This window comes from Trichoderma reesei, assembly GCF_000167675.1.
Source record: "Trichoderma reesei QM6a unplaced genomic scaffold TRIREscaffold_17, whole genome shotgun sequence".
Taxonomy (NCBI): Eukaryota; Fungi; Ascomycota; class Sordariomycetes; order Hypocreales; family Hypocreaceae; genus Trichoderma; species Trichoderma reesei.
The window spans coordinates 644,711-664,264 of record NW_006711164.1 but is presented as its reverse complement, the minus strand read 5'-3'; the positions used below and the strand labels follow the sequence as shown (position 1 = coordinate 664,264).

Here is a 19,554-nt window from a genome sequence, read left to right as displayed (position 1 = left end):
GCTTACATGCCTATATGTGCTCTGTAATATATCTACCACTTGGTCTCGTATTTGTTGCCATGTTAGCACAGTGCTGGTTGCTTCCTCGTCTCTGAATCGATGCTTGCTTCATATCAAGACAACGTCAGTCTCTCGTTACAGATGCGACAAGTGGGGTTTGGAGCAAGGGAAAAAAGAGGGCCATCGACTCTCACATGTCGGGCATCGTATAATATCGTGGCTGCTGCAATCTTGTGGGGTTTCCCCATGTATCCCATGACCGGTGCGCTGGCGACGGGTACCTTGATGTCAACACGCAGACATTGGGTAGGTAGGCAGGTAGTCTAACACGACGACGCGTCAAGAGGCAACGTGTACTGCTTGTGATCTGCGCAGGGAGGACGATTTACAGCCATGACAACACGATGCATCACGATGCATCATCACTGCATGTCACAAAGGGCGGCACAAAGAAAAAAGTTATGCAAAATCCATCTTAAATTACAGTGCTGCACATAGGTAGATCCTATCTACTGGGCACTCTGCCTCATGACCAAAATACATCCCAGCCCGATCCAAAAAAATGACAAACCGTTCCACGTATCACTCCAAGCCCATGGGGTATTTTTCACATTATTCAGGCTTGATCCGAGCCTGGAATATCCATAGGATGGATGGACAATAAACCCTCCCCCTTAGACACGAAAGATGTCATCGAGAGGATTGTTTACAGGCGAGAGCCGTGGACGACCTTCATCTCAACAGCGAGCTCATGGCCGCCGTCGTTGAGGACCAGGACACGGACGCTGCCGCGGCCGGACTCGAAAGCCTGCTGCAGACGAGACCACAGGTTGGACTGGTCAATGACCTTGAGGCCCTGCTTGACGTCGCCGGTCTCGGTCATGGCGGTGACGTAGCCGTCAGCCATGTCGAGGACGCGGTACTGCTTGAAGACGGGGCCGAGCATGGTCTGGACAACAACGCTGGGGGCAGGGTTGGAGATGAAGGAGGACTCCTCGTGCAGCTGCTTGGTGAAGAGGTCAACACCAAGGTAGCGGTACTGGCCAGTGGCGGACGAGGTCGAGATGCGGATGACCTGGCATGGTCGGCCCTGGAGCATCAGGAAGTCACCCAGGCGGATGTGGTGGCAGGGGATGGACACAGTCTGAGGCTGCGACTCAGTGGCGGGAGCTGCGCGTCGCGAGTGATTAGCATCGTGGCGGACAACATCAACTTCAACGTGCTCTGTGATCGTAGTGTTATTATGGTCATGATGGTCACTGTGGTGGTGGTGATCACTGTGGTGGTGATGGTGGTGGTGATGAGGGAGCAGCTTGTCGATCGTCTTGGCGACGCCGTGCTTGAGGGAGTGGTAAGAGCCTGCCGGCGACACGCGTTAGCGTATGCTTGCACGCGTCTGGCCAGACAGGGAGGGAATGGAGGAGAAGAGCGGGAGGGAGAGAGACAAAAGAACGTTAGTATAGCTTACCCTCGTCGTCGTAGTAACCCATCTTGGCGGATTGTTCGGGGACTTGCGGAGTAGACTCGCGGATTTCCTCGGTGATCTTGATCTCCTCACGGAACTTGGGACGGGCAACAGAAGTGTGCTCGTCGACAACGGTGAAGTCGGAGGACTTGTGGTGGTGGTGGTGGTGAGACTTGTCGGAGTGACGAGGACGGCGAACAACTAGTTCGAGGCCGGTGGAGCTCTCTGGGTGGTGAGGACGGATACGTTCCCGATACTCACGCTCAGCAGCGTCAATGGGGTTGGTGTAGCGGCGAGAAGTGTCGACTTGGACTTGAGTCTCAGTGTAGTCGCGAGGAGGAGGTGGGATGGATCTAAAAGTACTCGAGGTTAGCTGGAGAGATTCCCTTTTGTGCCTGTGCGTGAGCTTCCTTGGTCTCTGGGCCAACATTGGTGGGCCCCCCGGACCCCCTGAGCCGGGATAAATTGGCATGGCTGGGAATCCTAGCTGAACTCCCACCCCGGCTGTCAGCTCCCCATAGTGAGCTCCGCCGCCCTCCCCGTGCCCAGGCTTGCCCTCCCCACTATCAATTGACGCGTTCTAGAAGCCGCGGCAAAAGAGCTGTGTGGGAAGAAGGGCAATACGAAGGGTAATTTCAGCACCGCTTTCGCCAGCCACGCCGGTAATTGCTGCGTGCGTTCTCATCACCCCTCCCCAGCTCTCCCTCCCGTCTCTCCTCACCCCTTTGGCCATCCCTTTCTCCCCCCTTTTCCCCCAGCTGCCCTCACTCGGTGAGAGCGGTCTGGCGAGGAGACGAGAGGCGGGAGCCACAGCCAGGAGACAATATGAATAGCAGGGAAAAATGAAATATCAACTTACTTGAACTCTTCCTTCACGAAGCGTTCAGACTGGCGGGAACCGGGACGGCGGTGACGTTCTTCCTCACGCGTGATACGGACCTCTTCTTCAAAGCGGTGTTCGCCGCGAGGAGGAGCTGAGTCGGCGTGTTGCGGGAAAGAAGAGTGTTGACCCTCCCGTCCGGCTGGCTTGTGTTGAGGGAGGGTGAGTTGAACCTCCTCGTGAACGCTGATTTGGGTCTGAGGGCGTGCTGCTTCGTTGTCCTTGTAAGTGGACGGGAAGATACTAAAGGGCACGGGAACTCGGGCTTCAAAGTCCAGGTTGACGGCTTGCGCTGGCGCGAGAGAATCTTCTCATACAACCTTCCGTAAGATCACGAAAGGAAGACAAGAAGGATCCTCAAGCTTTTGTTCCTGAAACAAAAGTCGAAGAGAGAGAGAAAAGAGAGAGGGATTGGATACCTCTGAGAGTCTTTTCTTTCTTTTGTTCCTTTGTTTCTGGCGGGGAGACTGTGATAACTGGAGGAGAGGAAAACCAGATCGGAAGCAGACGACGCTCGATGGGCTTTTGAGGTCGGGGGCCGGGCTGGCGGTCCTAGGCGTGCTCGCTGTGTTGCCTCGCCAAGGAGGGTAAGCCTATCGGCCCTCCATGTCGACCTGCCCCCGGGACTCGCCATGTTGTTGTTTATTCTCGTCACAACCGGCCTAGTGCTGTCGTATCCTGGCCTCTCGTCTCCGCCATCGTCCCCACACTCAGCCAACCTCATCCAACTCCCCTGCAAGCTCAGCGGCCTCAGCAGGCGTCTCGGCCACTGGTCTCTCGAGGCTGCGTCTCAGGCGTACTCGGGTCTCCAGTCGCCAGTGGACTCCTCGGACATGATGCTGCAACCCAGCGGTAAGCGGATGGGACCCCAAAGGGCGACCAAGAGCTCCCCAGCCTCCTTGCTTCCCTGCTTCCCTTGCGTCCCCCCTGAATCGGCCGTTGATTGACCAGTCAGGCTGGGCGATTGATGTTCATGGCTCCTCTGCAGCTAGTGCCAGTAGTATCAAACCGGTAATGAGCGTCGAGCACGACCGTACCTGGTGGTACAGCAGCTGTAATACCCCGTGCGTATGTACTCGTGGCAGTGGTAATACGTATGTACTGTACATCGTAATCATCAGTCTCCTCATCATTGTTGTGGTCAGCTACGAGCCATTTCCATGGGTAATAACAACTGTGGCCTTTCTCCCCTCTCTCTATTTCTCGCTCTCAGTCGGTAGTCTGTGGCGGGACTGGTTCCTGGCCTAGTGAGCCTGGCCGTTCGATAATACATCGCTGCTGCCAAATCTAGACTCATTGCCATTGGGACAGGGCGCTGATGAGCGTGCGAGGCACAAATACATCCAGCCTGAGGGGTTGGGACCATGTCAAGCCGTGCCAATCGAGCAGCTTCCAAGTCGTAGGGTAATGATCCAGCTCTGCTGGTACTGCACTTGGCTCTGCGAGCAACATGCGCCGTACTTGCATGGCGCCACCGGAAGAGTGTTTTGGCTTATCATCAGGGAGGGAGGGCTCCGTCCGAGCTGATGCTGCATCTTGTCCATCGTCTATCCTGCTTCGCCAATGCCGGCTGGAGGAGGACTATCAAGCGCCCACTTTTCGTGATGCACATGCAGTCTTAGCTGCAGCAGCGCAAAAACAGAGATGGCTGGGGCGGGCTGCTGCTCTCGATCTCGCCGCGCTCTGGACTATTGCTCGCCGGACTCGAGAGCCCGTCGCTGGTCGGGGAGCTGCATGGATGACGGCTGCCATTGGCCAGCGCGGCGTGCCGCCCGCCTGAGACCACGAAAATGGCTGTGGTTTGCTGCAGGCAGAGGATGCTCGCTCCCCCGGCCGTGTTGACATCGTGTAATCCCGCCATTGGGCTGCGCTGCCGTTTGGATGCTAATGCAGCAGGATCATTGCGTGCAACCGGCTGCGTGTGCTTGTCTCGTAGCACCCGAACGACATGATATGATGTGGCTGGGTGGCAACAACTGGAGCTTCGTCGGATCGGTCAACAGCAGCAGCAAGAGAGGGGCTCCCTGCCTTTGCCTAGCTCCAGAGCTCAGACAAGAGATGGCTGGCGGCGACACTACTTCGTGGGTAGTCGACCAGTCGCGGGCTGAGCCTCGGTCCGCTTTTTGGGGGCAGCTCATTTCCCTCTCGGTTGGTCATGACGTTCCTGTGGAAATGGGCAGCGGTTCCCTGTGCTAAAATCCATGGCAGATCTGTGCCTTTAAGCTGCCTCTGTCGGCCGCCCCTGGCCTGCTCGTACTCGTGCGTGTCCTGGACCTGAACATCAGCATGGATCTCGCGGGCATCGACGTCTCGTGCATGGCCAGATGCTGGGGGCTTGAGTGCCTTCCCGCCCCATCTCCACCTCAATTATCTTGGTTGCTGGGACGGTATTGCTGTACGAGTACTCGTACACTGACGTTGGCCCGGCCAAGCCCCCAAGGTGATGATCCTTTCGGGGGAGGGGAGGACAAGGATATCGCCTGTGTGTCTCTCGATGCTACCTGTGCAAAGTGTTACAGTACGAGCACCGCGCCAGCGCAGCACTTGAACGGCAGCCGACCTGACCTGACCTGACAAGACAAGCACCTATCCATCCATCCATCCATCCATCCATCCATCCAACAAGGTGGCAGGGAGCAGGTCCGTGCTGTGCTGCGACGCGTCCCTTCGCGAATCGCGATGCTCTTGGGGGTGGACCGAGGAAGAAGCTGCTCAGCCCGGTTGCGCGTTCGACCGGACTGGCGACATTGACGCGGCGGGTCCAATCGCGGCCGCGTGTGCCTCGGTCGAGAGCCCTTTCAGCTGCTGATTTCCCCAGAGGTTTGCCCGGACGGAGTCGAAGCCTTGTTCATCGTGTTGGAGCACCCGTCACACCAATTCACGGGTGCGGCCGCGTGGCCTAATGGCTAAGGCGCTAGATTTCGGTTCCAGAGAAACACCTTCTCTAGAGATTCCAGGTTCGACTCCTGGCGTGGTCGATTCTTTTTGCTTTTTTCCGGCCTGCCTCGTAGCTTACGTCTCGTTTTTGCCGCTGGAAGGGTTCGCGACGGTCAATTGAGCTGTCCCCGTGGCTGGCTGGCCGAAGTGCTGTAGGGAGGGAAGCGAGGAGAGAAATTGGCCTCGACAGCCCATCACTAATATCCCCAGCCTCCTCTGACTGTTATGTCCACATTGGGCAACTTCTAGTGTTCCTCGCTCGTATCAGAGTGTCTCACCTTTTGCAGGCTAATTTCTCGACTGCATGCCGGCCTTGACTAGTGGATGCAATCCGTCAGCCGGAGGTTCATCCCAATTCCCGCTGTTGACAGGGTCAACAAGAGGGCTTGCGTCTGTCCCTTTGCCGGCCTCGTTCGAGCTGCTCGTTTTTGCACGTGCTTTTGGTGAGCGCGCTGCGAATCAGCGTCAGCTGTCATCGTTGGCATGCACGCGCAGCCAATGTTGTGCACAAGCGGTGCTCGACCTGCCATTTTATCCCGTGAGCCCAACACAACCAACACTGGCCAAAGTAGGCATGCAGGGGGCATCATGTATCATCACTCGCACTTACTGAACTCACTTCGCACGCACCGAGATTCGTCCGCAGGGACATTCTCTCGTACAAGCTTGGTGATGATTGTACTTCGTAGCGATCATAAATAGGTAGGTAGCAGTATGTCTAGGTAGGTATGCTTTATCGAAGTTTGCTCTCCTTGCGATAGGTATGTAATCATATTGAGTTGGGCCGTTTGCCTGCCCAGCTCCTTCTCTTTCTCGCAACTGCTGCGCATCCGGCGAAGCCACGTGATGCCCATGATTATGTCGTCACAGCTGCCCCGCGGCCAACCAGGTGCCTGCCCCACGATGGCCGATTGAATTTCCCACCAGAGCTTCGAATACCTTGATACCTACTATATGTAGGTAACGGTAGACGATTTACAGACTTTTCCCAGTCCAGCCGACATCACCAGCATGAAGCAGAGATTTTCGTCTCTAGATGTCAAGGTACCTTGCATTGAACGAAGTCCGCAGTTAGTGCTTGCTGACAGTTTGTCCTGATACTTTGCCCTCTTAGGTCATTGCGCATGAGCTCCAGGCGAGCTTGGTGACTCTGCGACTCTCGAACGTCTACGACCTCTCGTCCAAGATCCTGCTCCTCAAGTTCGCCAAACCGGACAACAAGCAGCAGCTGCTCATCGACAATGGTTTCCGCTGCCACCTGACCGACTTCGCCCGAACCACTGCGGCCGCGCCGTCCGCCTTCGTCGCTCGGTTGCGCAAATATCTCAAGACCCGGCGGTTGACGTCCGTTGCGCAAGTGGGAACCGACAGGATCCTCGAGTTTCAGTTTAGCGATGGCCAGTACCGCCTGTTCTTGGAGTTCTTTGCCGTACGTCGATTGCTGTGCGCTAGGATGTCCTCTCTCTGGCCGAAGACTAACTGAGAATCATGTTGTAGAGCGGAAATATCATTCTCACCGATGCCGACTTGAAGATCCTAGCTATATCTCGCAATGTCAGTGAGGGAGATGGACAAGAGGCGCAAGGGGTCGGCCTGCAGTACTCTCTGGAGAATAGGCAAAACTATGGTGGCATCCCGGCTTTGACAAAAGAAAGGGTAAAGGACGCCCTCAAGGCTGCCGCTGAAAAAGCCGAAGCCAGCACGTTGGCCAGTACTTTTGGCAAGAAGACCAAAGGCAAATCTGGGGGCGATTTGCGAAAAGCATTGGCTGTCTCTATAACAGAGCTGCCCCCTGTCCTGGTTGAGAACGTTCTTCAGGCAAACAACTTTGATATCTCCGCTAAGCCGGCTGATATTGTTGACAATGAGCCTCTACTGGATGCATTGGTAAACCACTTGTCCGAAGCTCGTGATGTTGTTGAGAACATTATCGCATCGTCCACCTGCAAGGGCTACATCTTTGCGAAAAGGAGGACAACCCCCTCAAGCGCACCCGACGACGCAGAGCAAGCCCAGAAGCACGAAGGGTTGCTCTACGAAGACTTCCACCCGTTTGTGCCTCAAAAGTTCAAGAACGACCCGTCTATTCAAGTACTAGAGTTTGATGGATACAACCGAACGGTTGACGAGTTCTTCTCATCCCTGGAGGGCCAAAAGCTAGAGTCTCGTCTGACAGGCAGAGAAGAAGCTGCTAGGAAGAAGCTCGAAGCGGCCAGGCAGGAACAGGCCAAGCGGATCCAGGGATTGCAGGATGCGCAGGCCATGAACTACCGCAAAGCAGCTGCGATTGAAGCAAATGTGGAGCGGGTGCAGGAAGCCATGGACGCAGTCAATGGCCTGCTCGCCCAAGGCATGGATTGGGTCGATATCGGAAAGCTCATTGAGCGAGAGAAGAAGCGGCAAAACCCTGTGGCCGAGATCATCAGCCTGCCCCTGAAGCTAGCAGACAACACCATCACATTGCTCCTCGCAGAAGAAGCATTTGACGAGGATGAGGCAGAAGAAGAAGAGGACAATCCTTTTGAAACGGACGATAGCGATTCGGAAGAGGACCAGGGCGGAAAAGCCACTTCCAAGGACAAGAAAACCGACAAGCTTCTCACAGTGGACATTGTTCTCAACATGAGCCCCTGGAGCAACGCGAGAGAGTACTACGAAGAGCGAAGGTCAGCCGCCATGAAGCAAGAAAAGACCCAGCAGCAAGCGACCAAAGCTCTGAAGAGCACCGAGCAGAAAATCGCCGAGGATCTGAAGAAGGGCTTGAAGCAAGAGAAGGCGCTTCTGCAGCCCATTCGGAAACAGATGTGGTTTGAAAAGTTTCTCTGGTTCATCTCCTCTGATGGCTACTTGGTTCTGGGAGGAAAAGACCCTCAGCAAAGCGAGATTCTGTACAGAAGATATCTGCGGAAAGGAGACGTCTACTGTCACGCGGACATCCGTGGCGCTGCGAATATCGTGATCAAGAACAACCCGAACATGCCGGATGCCCCCATTCCTCCGGCGACTCTGTCTCAGGCGGGGTCACTGTCGGTCTGCACCTCTGAGGCGTGGGATTCCAAGGCCGGCATGGGTGCATGGTGGGTGAATGCGGACCAAGTATCCAAAACAACCCCCTCTGGAGATATATTGCCCGCTGGGACTTTTACCATTCAGGGGAAGAAGAACTACCTCCCTCCAACTCAACTGCTACTTGGGTTGGGATTCGCGTTTAAGATCAGCGAGCAGAGCAAGGGGAACCATTTGAAACACCGAGTTCACGATGGGCGCTCTTCAACAGCTACAGAGGCTGCAACCGGGGACGAAGGAGAGGCACAAAACACCGAGGGGATTGACGATCAGGAGGATTCAGACTCTGAGCCAGAAGATAACCAGCCTGGCCACGAGGAGCGAGCTAACCCTCTGCAAAGCTCTGGCATTGGTGAGGAGACGGCAGACGACGCGGCAGACAAATTGTCAGCTGTTAAGATTAGCGACCAGCCTGGCAATGATGAGCCTACGCCGCCATCTGAGGATGCAGTTGAAGGGCAACAAGGAGAGGGAGCAAATGAGGAGGAAGATGACAATGAGGAGAACGAGGTAGCGCCCTCTGAGTCGGGCACTGAAGTTTCCAAGGCCGCTTCCCGAGCTTCCAATACCACTTCACTTGCCACGGGAGCCTCCTCGGCAGCGACGCAGAAAAGGGGCCAGAAACGCGGGCAGAAAGGAAAGGCGAAGAAGATTGCCCAGAAATACAAAGACCAGGACGAAGAGGACCGCGCGACAGCGGAGGCCCTGATCGGAGCGACGGTGGGGCGGCAGAGGGCCGAAGCCGAGGCCGCCGCGAAAGCGCAGCGCCAGGCGGAGCTGGAAGCGATGAAGGAGCGCCGACGGGCTCAGCACGAGCGGAAGCAAAAGGAGGTGGCCGAGCAGGAGGAGCTCCGGCGCGCGATGCTGAACGAGGGCCTCGACGTGCAAGAGCCCGACGAAGCCGAGAGGGCGACGAACCTGGATACGCTGGTGGGCACGCCGCTGGCGGGAGACGAGATCCTGGAGGTGATTCCGGTGTGCGCGCCGTGGAGCGCGCTGGTGCGGTACAAGTACAAGGTCAAGCTGCAGCCGGGGTCGGTGAAGAAGGGCAAGGCGATCAAGGAGGTGCTGGAGCGGCTCAAGACGGACTCGGCGCGCAAGGGCGTCGTGGACGAGGCGGCGCGGGACACGGAGAAGATGTGGCCGCGGGAGGTGGAGCTCATCAAGGGGCTCAAGCCGGAGGAGATTGCCAACTGCGTGCCCGTGAGCAAGCTGCGGGTCATGATGACGGGGGCGAGCGGAGGGAGCGGCTCGGGCGGCGGAGGTGGGAAGGGAAAAGGTGGTGGTGGTGGGAAGAGCCAGGGCAAGGGGGGCAAAGGAGGGAAAGGGGGGAAGAAGTAAGAAGGGTGGTAGAGTGAATGGTGAGCCCGGATCTGGATGTACATGTATGTATACTATATGCCTTGTAGCTTATATTCCAGATAGGTAGGTATAGATGCAAGTTATTGTATCCTGCGACATCAGGACAGTGAAGATGTCATTCCATGTCACTCTTCATGTTTTCGTCTCTTATTGTATCAGTTTCAGCCACCAGCACTCGAAACGATGCAGGAACAAGGAAATCATAAACCAGTCATTTCAAGTAAATAATTTACCATATCTCATCCCATCATCAAAACATCTAATTCTACATACACGCCATACCATGTATACAACAACATTGTATGCAAGATTTTCACCCATTTCTCTCTCTCTCTCTCTCTCTCTCTTTTTTTTTTTCTTCCTTTTCAGAGAGGAAAATTCACCTGCTGTCCATTCTCCGAATCTCATTCGGCATCCTCGCAATGCACAGCTCGCTGCAAAACAGCCCCAGCTGGCCGCCCGTGGCCTCGCGCACGGCGTCCTGCAGGTCCTGGCCGTAGCGCTCGCGGTACGCCCTCTTGACGTCCTGCATGTGGAACGAGTCCCAGTGGTAGCGGACGAGGCGGGAGATGAGCAGCTCCTTGCGGAGGGGGTCCTTGCGCGAGGCGGTGATGGCGTGCTGCAGCAGGAGGGCGTCGCGCACGGGGCGGTTGATGACGCCGTTGAGGATGTGGGCGAGGACTTCGCCCTGGAGAATGTGCGACGAGTTTTTGATTAGCCTATGTTTTCTCTGTATATATATCTTTTACGTGTGTGTGTGTGTGTATGTGTGTGTGTGTCACGGATATCTGTTGGGAGGGAAAAAAAAAAAAAAAAAGGACATACCACAAGGTTGTTGCTCTTTTTGAGAGCGTCGCGGGCAAAGTTGCTGCGGTACTGGTGCTCGTACTCCTTGAGGACGGCACGCAGGTGGCCGTCGCTCCGCTGGACGACAATGGAAATCATGAGCGTCTCGCCGCCCTTGTCGGACTTGACGGCCTTGTAGAGGTCGGCGACGTCCTGGTCGATGAGCTTGTAGTCGAGCGGCAGCCTGCGGCCCTCGTAGTCGTACTCCTCCATGCGGCGCTCGTCGAGGACCATGAGGACGGCCTTTTTGAACTTGTCCTCCTTGAGCTCCGTCTTCATGCACTTGGTCAGGCTGTTGTCGTACTTTTTGTCGGAGAAGGCGTCCTTGATGCGGCGGACCTCCTCGTTGGTGCGGCCCATGAGCGACTCGATGAGCAGCTCGCGGCGGGTCTTGTCGCCCTGGTACCAGAAGTTGGCCCAGTAGGCCTCGCTCTCCCACTTGCCGAGGGCGACGGCGTAGCAGGCCTTCATCAGCAGGGGGTCCTCGTCCTTGAGGCGGGCGCGGATGTGCTTGGCAATGTTGACGCCCTTGCGGTCGGCGCCCGTCTTGACAATGAGCTTGTACTCGGCGCGCAGCTCCATGACCTGCTCGTGCGAGAGGCTGGGCAGGATCTCGATGAGGGGCCCGACGTCGGGCTTGTGGGTGCCCTTGAGCGCCTGGGCGAGGCGGGAGGCGATGTCGACGGCGTCGTGGAAGCGGGCGCGCCGGCTGAGCCTGGTGCCGTCGCCCTCGCCGTCCGAGAGCGGCGACAGGGCGTCGATGACCCTGGGCAGCTCCGACGGGTGCGTGGACGCGAGCAGCAGGGGCGAGGGCATGGGCGAGCAGTTCTGATAGGTGCCGTGGTACGACTCGAGCAGCGGCGAGGCCGGCGCGGACGAGAGCGACAGGGCGGCGGCCCGGCCCGTGTTGACCGTCAGCGACGACATGCGGCCGACGGGGGGCTGGGGGGACCGATCGCGGCCGCCGCTTCGGCCATCCCTGGACCGCGAACGCGAGCGGTCACGGATGGCGGCGTCGACGGTCAGCGTGTTTGAGCGGCGGTGGGAGCGGTAGTCGTCGCGGTCCGAGTCCGAGTGCTGCTTGCGGATGTCGACCGACTGCGAGCCGCGGTGGTGGCGCGAGGGCGACGGCGGCGCGCCGTAGGCCAGGTCGTCGTCCGGGTAGGGCAGATGGCCGCCGGAGCCTCCCGGGCCATGGCTGCGGCGGGAGACGGGGCGGCCGTCGAGGTCCTCCTCGGGGTAGACGTAGCTGGGCTCGCGCGAGCCAAAGGACGGGCGCGAGTTCCGGGGCTCGTCGATGAAGCGGCCGTCGCGGGACCGGGACCGGGCCCTGGGATTGGTGATGGAGGACAAGGAGATGGTTGCGCCAGGATGGTCCATGGCTGGCTGGATGGAGGCTGGGAGAAGCGGGAGAGGCGCGCGGGGTGGCGTCTGGAGGAGGGGGGAAGAGGAGGAGGCGGTTGACTTTCGGGGTTGGTGATGGGGGGAGGCTCGTTGTGCTGCGTGTTAGTGCGGACCAACCGCTGTAGAGCTTCACGGCGTGAAGAAGCAGCAGCAGAAGCAGCAGCAAGAGAGGAGGTACTGAAGGAAGAAGAGAAGAGGAGAAGAGAAGGAGAAGAGATGGAAGAGAGGGAGGAGAGAAGAAGAAGAAAAAAAGACCCGGACAGCTGGACCATCAACTGATCAATGGCCGCTCCAGGACGTCCCATGGAACAGCACCCTCTCATGCACCTGCTAGCGAGGTCCAGGCGACGTGCATGTGCGCTACGCCCTACAGCGGTTAGAGCGCAGAGTCCGCTGCAGGAGTGCGGCAGCTGAGGAAGCGCTGAAGGAATCCTTCGGGCCTGTGCTTGTTGTGTCAATCAGATGGATGGATCAATGGACACTGTGCGGAAGAGGGCAGTGGCCGTGATGCCTGGTTTCGCGCTCTTGCGCTGCCTCTTCCGTGTCTTGATGACAGAAGAAACGGACGACAAAGGGGAATGGATAGCCACCAGCTATCACGACCTGAAGTACTATTAAGCTACCTCCATACCAGCTAGGTATGTACTGACCTACTACAAGTGGGAGAGCAAACCATCCACACAATGACGCTCATAAGCGCGCGCTCCAGAGTTAAGAATGCATCTACTACTCCTACTACAGGTACTACTACTAGGTAGTAGCATCGTCAAACACTCTGCCATTAGTAGCCCCGTGAAACCAGCCCGTCACCTTCAGAGAGGTTCGTGTTCACAACACTTCCTCTCACCAGCCCTACGATATACCGAGAGATGGTGGGCAAACGACACCCTCTCGCGTCCCTCGTCGTATCCGTACCTGCTCATCACGGTTAGGCATCAAACCAGCCCTGTCCGCTCTCTCTACACCGACATACTACCATACAAGCAACGAAAAGGAAAGGATTCGAAGCTGCTATTAGTGGCAAACAATCCTGCAGAGCCTCAATTCCATTTCCTTTTTTTTTTTTTCATCTTTATTTTATTTTTATTTTTTTTTTCCTTTTTGCGCGCGTGCCTCAGTCTCCAACATGACGACAGTCAGTTACATTACCAAGCGGAGACCAAAAAAACAGGGACTGCAAATTAAATAAGTGCACAATTTCGATAATATCAGCACACAGAGGCCGATCAGCAGATCACCATTGATGTGCGTATAATTCATGCGTTGGGTGTTCAAAATTGCACTTTTCCCTATTATTTTGGTCCCCGCTTGATTACCTACCTAGATCCCCTCTTTGGTGAGGCTCAGGTACCAAAAACGGAGCACATGGCGACACGCAGCTCCCGTGAATCAGGACAAGTAAGCTTACTCGGTCATCGTGCATATCGGCGATTGAGCCACATGCATCAAAAAGTGTTGTTGGGTTTCGTTCGCCCAAGTCTCCACGTTTTGGCGCCTCGGACGCAGCCGAAAAGGCGGCATCTGAGTTCCTGGTTGTTGTTGTTTGTGTTGTTGCTGCTGCTCAGTGACGTTGCTCAATCAGATTGAACCTGGCCCTGTCCTGCTGCTGCTACTAGTACTAGAAAAGACGACCATAACTGACTTTCTTCATGTGAAGGTGCACATCATTCATCTTGAGAGCACATGAGAAGCGAATTGCCAGTCTGGAGCAACTCCTCGTCCGTCATGGTTGTGGTAGTGTGTAGGCGCTCTCTTGGGCTCAACCACTGACTGACTCGATTCGTTCCCATCCATATCCCACCTTACTCGTATCACATACAAGTCTTCTCCATACAACAACTGTTGATCTATGTATGTATCTGCCCACCCAATCCACAGCTTGACGTTTCCCTCTCCTTGCGTCCTTGGACACGTCACTCCTTTTTCCTTTTTTTTTTACATCACCTCCCACTTCCACTTCCACTTCCACTTCCACTTCCACTTCCACTTCCACTTCCACTTCCTCCTCCTCCTCCACCACGACCATCACCTCAACTGGATTCGCTGCTGGGCGCTCGTCCGCCTCGCTGAAAGACATAGAGCGCTTCGTCCTTGCCCGCAAAGCTTGGCAGGGGAATCTGCACCACCCTGGTCCACTCGGGATGCTCTCGCTGCATGAAGACGTCCATCGTCATGCTCCTAAAGCCCGTGTATCCATTGCCGTTCTGCGTGCCGACCACCGCCAGCGTGTCTCCCTGGAAGGCGTCGACGAGGCCCCTGGTGAAGCCGCCCTCGGTGCCTCCGCCGACGCCCCCGCCGACGACGGGATACACCAGCAGCAGCACCATGCCCCTGCCGCCGTCCCTGCTCCGTAGCCACTTGACGCCGTCCATGATGACCGTGTCGTCGACCCAGTTGACCCTCCACTCGCTCTGCATGTTATCCACCGGGTAGACCGTCAGTCCATAGCGCCGCAGCATCAGCGTCCAGTAGCCGTTGCCCGAGCCCATGTCCGCGACCGGCCGGCCGTCCGCCAGCAGGCGCAGCACCTCGAGCCCTTCGTGCGACGGCGTCGCGCAGCCAAAGTGGTGCATCAGGATGGGCAGCACATGGTGGCTCGTCGCCACCCGCTCCGACGACGCGCACGGCCCGCACCACTCGAGGCTGCGGCACGACCACGCCCAAAAGTCGAGCGACGGGTTCTGGCTCGGCGGCGGCTGCTTGCACTTGGGGATCGTCAGCCGCGACGCCAGCGCAGGGTGCACGTATCGCTTCTCGGCCAGGTGCGCGGCGGCCTCGGACCGGATCGACGCCTTTTTCGCGTTGGTCGCAAAGTTCTTGAGCGCAGAGGCCGTGGCCGTGGCCGGGTCGAAGATGGCAATGTATGCCTCGATGTCTGGCGGCGGCGGCGGCTCTCTCTGCGGCGCGCGTCACCGAGTCTTTGCTTTCAGCTCATGTTTTTTTTAACGCACAAAAAGCAAGAGCAGAGCAGAGCAGAGCAAGGGGAGAGGGGGTGAGAGAGAGAGAGAGGCGGTTCTATCTTACAGCTGTGCCATCCTCGTCGCGATACCAGGCGTGCAGCCCGTTGACTCCGCCCAGCTCGACGACATGCTGCACCTGGGCCAGCGTGACACTCGTCATGGCATGATACGTAAACGTGTCCCTCTCGGGCAGGCCAAGCAGGACGCGGCTGGCGTTGTACAGGTCGTTTGCCGCCAACAGCTCGCGGGCCTGCTGCAGCCTCGGGAGGTCCTGGATGACTTCATCTGGGTCAAAGGACGGGCTCCCCGCGCAGCGAGGGCGTTTCGTGGTCCGCGACGACATGCAGTGAGTCGATGGTGGTGATCGGCTCTGGTGAGATGCGAGAGTGAGATTCGTCGTGAAAATTCGTCATACACTGAGAGAGAGAGAGAGACAGAGAGAGACAGAGAGAGAGAGAGAGTTCTGCAGTTGAAGACCGGTGTTGAGTGAGAAGATGATATACCATGAGCCAGCGTTTGCCGTTAATACCTCTAGAGCTGTGGTTTAGCTGTCCGAGGTGCGGTTGGGAAAAGTGGGCTTGTGAGCTCATGACCGCTCTCATTGCCGAAACTATGAGTACTACCTCAGATGAATGAGATGAAAATGCGCCCAAGGTTAAATGCATCGATCCAAGCACCCGAGATGCTCAAGACGCGGATTTCAGGGTAGGTGATCTCTGATATGCCTTTCTTAAGCGACGCATGTGATATTATGAGGGAAGAACGATGTGGGACAAGAGACGAATCGAGATGAAGGCCGTGGACTCATTCAGTTCGTTGCTCATTTCACACCTAGTACCTACTACTTAAGTCACAATACTCACCTCACTCATTCACTCACTGATGGTAGCATTCAATGTTGTTTTGCGGAGCATGATCAGTGAGTTTGTTGGCTGCTAGCAGAGGATCCGCCGCCACTGGAAGCCCCCTCCCCCGCCAACAGCAAAACCAAACGTTGCATGATTGAGCATGAGGATATCACATGTACTTACCGCCTTTGACTGTTGGCCTTTGCCATGTAAAAACACACTTAAACTGTAGTATGTAAGCTCATGGTTTGCGTGATTTCGAGCACTGGACGGACACAAAACTCAGACTCAATCTTGCTTCACTGAGGCCTTGTGAGTGGGTGAATTCGCGTTCGATAGGGTCCTCTGCAGGAACAATGCCTCTCTGGTTGGTTGACCATGTATGTGCATACCTCCCTGTACAGTACAACATCAACCGACGTGTCTGAATGGCCGAAAGGACAGTATCAGTGTAGTAGTAGCTCGCACATCTTCGCAGTTGGCACTTCACAGTCAAGTGATAGTCATGTGTGTGTGTTGGTTCCATGGCCTCTCTCTCTTCTTCTCCCATTGGAAGCCATCTCCGTCCCACGTTACCAATGAAACGCCCCGATTCACGGCGTCCATCAACAGACTCCTCAGCCTTTCCCTCTCCCTCTTCTGTCACATCACAGCCTCCCAACATTGGCTGTTGGCACCACCGCAGCAGCATCTCCAGCACGGATCACCCGAATCAAGTCCCCGAGGGGGTCACGCATGGGCGCCAATCCAAGTGCCACAGACCATGAAAACCCTCCGCCTCCCTTTTACCCTACATACCTACCTACCTTACTCACTAATCTACCTTACTTCGCCTTAGCAACCCTGCGCCGAAGCCTTTCTCTCAGCTGGCATTGCCTTTTGCCTCCTGACTTCTCCTCCAGCCGAGCGACTACAGACAGCTCCAACACCAGACGCCCTGTCTCTGTCAAGCTTGTTAGCGGCCCAGCTCGGAACTCTTCCGGTCTGCTAATGCAAGCCGAGCCGCGATCCTCCATCCTCCCTCCCTCCCTTCTCCTCCTCCTGCTGTCCCGTTGCCTCTGATTTGACAATCTCGGTCGACACTCTGCACCAGAAGGGGCGCAAGAAACTACAGGGAAATAATTCTAAAGACGGCCACCCATATCAAAATCTTGTTCTTCATATCCATACTTTTTTGGATGTCTATTGTTTCCGGTCTCCCTTACAGCTCTTCCTTGAGTCGTGCACACATACCCTGGGCATCCCGCAGCCAATCTCATCTTCCGGCAAGGTAGCATCAGAAACACTTTTCACACACGCATACACACACACTGGCTTCCAAAGACGAGCAAAATCTTTCCGCCGAGACATTTTTCTTTTCTTTTCTTTTTCTTTTTTGTGGCCGTCCCCAGCATCTCCCCGAATGCAGAGAATCTCTGCGTATTCTGACCCAAATGCTGTGAAGAGGTCAAATACACGTTCGGGCGTACCGCATCTGTCCATGATTTGACCACTTCACGGCCAGGCCACTAATAAGCGACAATTCGTGCTTCTTCTTCACACGGCTGCATCATCATCTTCGCCGTCTCTCGTTGGCATCTTCTTCTTCTTCTTCTTCTCTTATATTATCGTTCTTTATACAGAGATTACAAGAACGGTGCTCATTCAATTCATCCCGACTGGCCATAGATCGACCTTTGCAAGCTGCCCTGAACGACCCGACTCTCTATACGATACCGGACCCTTATTCCAACGACACGATGGGTGCTGCCAACCAGTCAGCCAGCTCTTCAACGCCCAGCAAGGCTACCAGACACAGTCCTACAGGCGATACTCTAACACGCCAAGAGTCGAGACCTCCGTATCATGCCCCTGCCCAGGCTCGTCACCAGCTTGGCTCTCAACAGCCTCACCCACAAGCACAATACACCACTGAAGAACGGAAGCCGACAGACACACCCTCCTATGAAGAGAGGCACGAAGACGCTCATGGCAACGTCATCGCATCACCTCCCAGCTCGAGCCACCGACCCCCAGCACAACCAACCGAAAGCTGCCCAGAACAGCCCGCGCCATCAGCCCACCGTCCCGCCAGACCAATGTCCATCTCGTCCCTCCTGACTCACCCAAACGGCGTCTCCATCTTCCCCGAGCTTTCCGCCTCGGAGCAGTACCAGCTCTCCCGCGAAGCCCTCGAGGAGGCCGAGGAGGCCATCGTCGCCGACCTGGCCGAGAGCGTCCACAGCAGAACCGACGACTCCGCCTCGGACGCCGGCTACGACAGCGACAGCGCCAGCTCCGCCAGCACCTCCGTCATGTCCTCGGTCCGCGACTACATGTACGAGAACGGCCGGCGCTATCACCGCTTCCGCGAGGGCAGCTACAACTTCCCCAACGACGACGTCGAGCAGGAGAGGGAGGACATGAAGCACGCCATGGTCAAGCTCCTGTGCAGCCAGAAACTGCACTTTGCCCCCATTGGCGACAACCCCCAGGAGATTCTCGACATTGGGACGGGGACGGGCATCTGGACGATTGAAAGTAAGTTGTTTGCTTGCTCTGTCCGATATCCCCCATCCTTGTTTTGCCTCTACGAAACGGTATGTTGACCTTGTGATCAACTGCTAGTGGGAGACAGATTCCCCAGTGCCCATATCCTGGGAATCGATCTGTCGCCCATCCAGCCCGACTGGCTGCCACCCAACGTCCGCTTCATGGTCGACGACGTGGAATCGCCATGGCTGTATCCGCGAAACCACTTTGACTACATCCACTCTCGACACACGGTCATGGCCATCCGAGACTGGGACACGCTTCTCCGGACAGCCCTAGAGTAAGCTCCCAACCAACCCCCCCCTCCCTTGCTTGTCCTCCTCACTCCACGAGAAACCATCTACTGAAGCAAGCATATGAGAAACAACCACAGCCATCTCAAATTCGGCGGCTGGATCGAGCTACAAGAGATCCATCACACGCCACGAAGTGCCCTCACAGGCGGCAACGGCGAGATGCCCCCCGACCACCCCGTCGCCCGCTTCTGGAAGCACGTAACCGACGGCCTCGCCGCCCTGGGCATCGACCTCGACGCCGTCGCCGACGCCAAGCTCTCCGACGCCATGCGCCGCGCCGGCTTCGCAAACGTCACCGAGCGCGTCCTCCACGTCCCCATCGGCACCTGGCCCAAGAACAAGGTCCTCAAGACCGTCGGCCTCTACTGGCGCACCATCCTGCTCGACGGCCTGCAGGCCATTGCCCTGGGGCCCCTGACGCGGGGCCTCGGCTGGAACCGCGAGCAGGTCGAGATGCTCCTCATCGAGGTCAGGCAGGCCTACTTTGACAATGCTCCGCTCATGTACATGCCCTTTCACATCATTTACGCCCAGAAGGCGTAAAACAGGAGGGAGGGGGCGATTCATGTACATGTACCATGGTGTGCGGGTAGCCGCAGTACGACAATGTGACGGGAAGAGATGTGCTGGCTGGTCGGCATCTTGAATGCAAGGTGGCAAGTGGAAACGCCCATCTCAGAAACACACTGCGACATGTGCTTTCATCAGTTGTCCTCCCAAAGCATGCACAATGTTCATCAAGACCTACGAAAAAGTATGCTATCATGAGCAGATGGGGTTGGAAACCTCAACCTCCCTGATTGCTCATCATGGTGCACTTCCACCAAGATACTCTTACTGTCTGCCCCTACTTCGCTCTTCTCAGGTGAATCCCCTCATACGAGTACTGTACGTGGTGCGATCGCTACACCATAATGCACAGCAAAGGCACTGCTTTGCAACCCAAGGCCACTAGGGG

At 56.5% G+C, this 19,554-nt stretch overlaps 5 protein-coding genes across 5 annotated transcripts; 2 read left to right on the top strand and 3 right to left on the bottom strand.

Annotated features, from left to right (window-relative positions):
* Window positions 1–458: 458 nt before the first annotated feature.
* Window positions 459–3,968, bottom strand: hex1 (woronin body major protein). The gene is made up of 3 exons (XM_006967399.1): window positions 2,325–3,968; window positions 1,469–1,818; window positions 459–1,359 (listed from the first exon to the last, which is right to left on the bottom strand). The coding sequence occupies exons 2-3, from the start codon at window positions 1,488–1,490 to the stop codon at window positions 707–709; spliced, it is 675 nt and encodes a 224-aa protein (XP_006967461.1). The 5' UTR covers window positions 1,491–1,818; window positions 2,325–3,968; the 3' UTR covers window positions 459–706.
* A 2,325-nt stretch (window positions 3,969–6,293) lies between these two features.
* On the top strand, window positions 6,294–9,665 carry TRIREDRAFT_50491 (uncharacterized protein; the record flags this gene model as incomplete). Its single annotated transcript, XM_006967501.1, has 3 exons — window positions 6,294–6,326; window positions 6,397–6,711; window positions 6,780–9,665. Coding segments are annotated over 3 exons (3,234 nt in total), but the record flags the coding sequence as incomplete, so codon positions are not given.
* A 424-nt stretch (window positions 9,666–10,089) lies between these two features.
* On the bottom strand, window positions 10,090–11,528 carry TRIREDRAFT_65945 (uncharacterized protein; the record flags this gene model as incomplete). Its single annotated transcript, XM_006967398.1, has 2 exons — window positions 10,090–10,398; window positions 10,536–11,528. Coding segments are annotated over 2 exons (1,302 nt in total), but the record flags the coding sequence as incomplete, so codon positions are not given.
* A 2,462-nt stretch (window positions 11,529–13,990) lies between these two features.
* Window positions 13,991–15,658, bottom strand: TRIREDRAFT_80252 (uncharacterized protein; the record flags this gene model as incomplete). The annotated part of the gene is made up of 2 exons (XM_006967397.1): window positions 14,985–15,658; window positions 13,991–14,857 (listed from the first exon to the last, which is right to left on the bottom strand). The coding sequence occupies exons 1-2, from the start codon at window positions 15,261–15,263 to the stop codon at window positions 13,991–13,993; spliced, it is 1,146 nt and encodes a 381-aa protein (XP_006967459.1). The 5' UTR covers window positions 15,264–15,658.
* A 2,188-nt stretch (window positions 15,659–17,846) lies between these two features.
* Window positions 17,847–19,139, top strand: TRIREDRAFT_65965 (uncharacterized protein; the record flags this gene model as incomplete). Its single annotated transcript, XM_006967500.1, has 3 exons — window positions 17,847–18,288; window positions 18,376–18,580; window positions 18,674–19,139. 3 exons carry the CDS (start codon window positions 17,847–17,849, stop codon window positions 19,137–19,139), a joined length of 1,113 nt encoding a protein of 370 aa, XP_006967562.1.
* Between the last annotated feature and the right edge of the window lie 415 nt (window positions 19,140–19,554).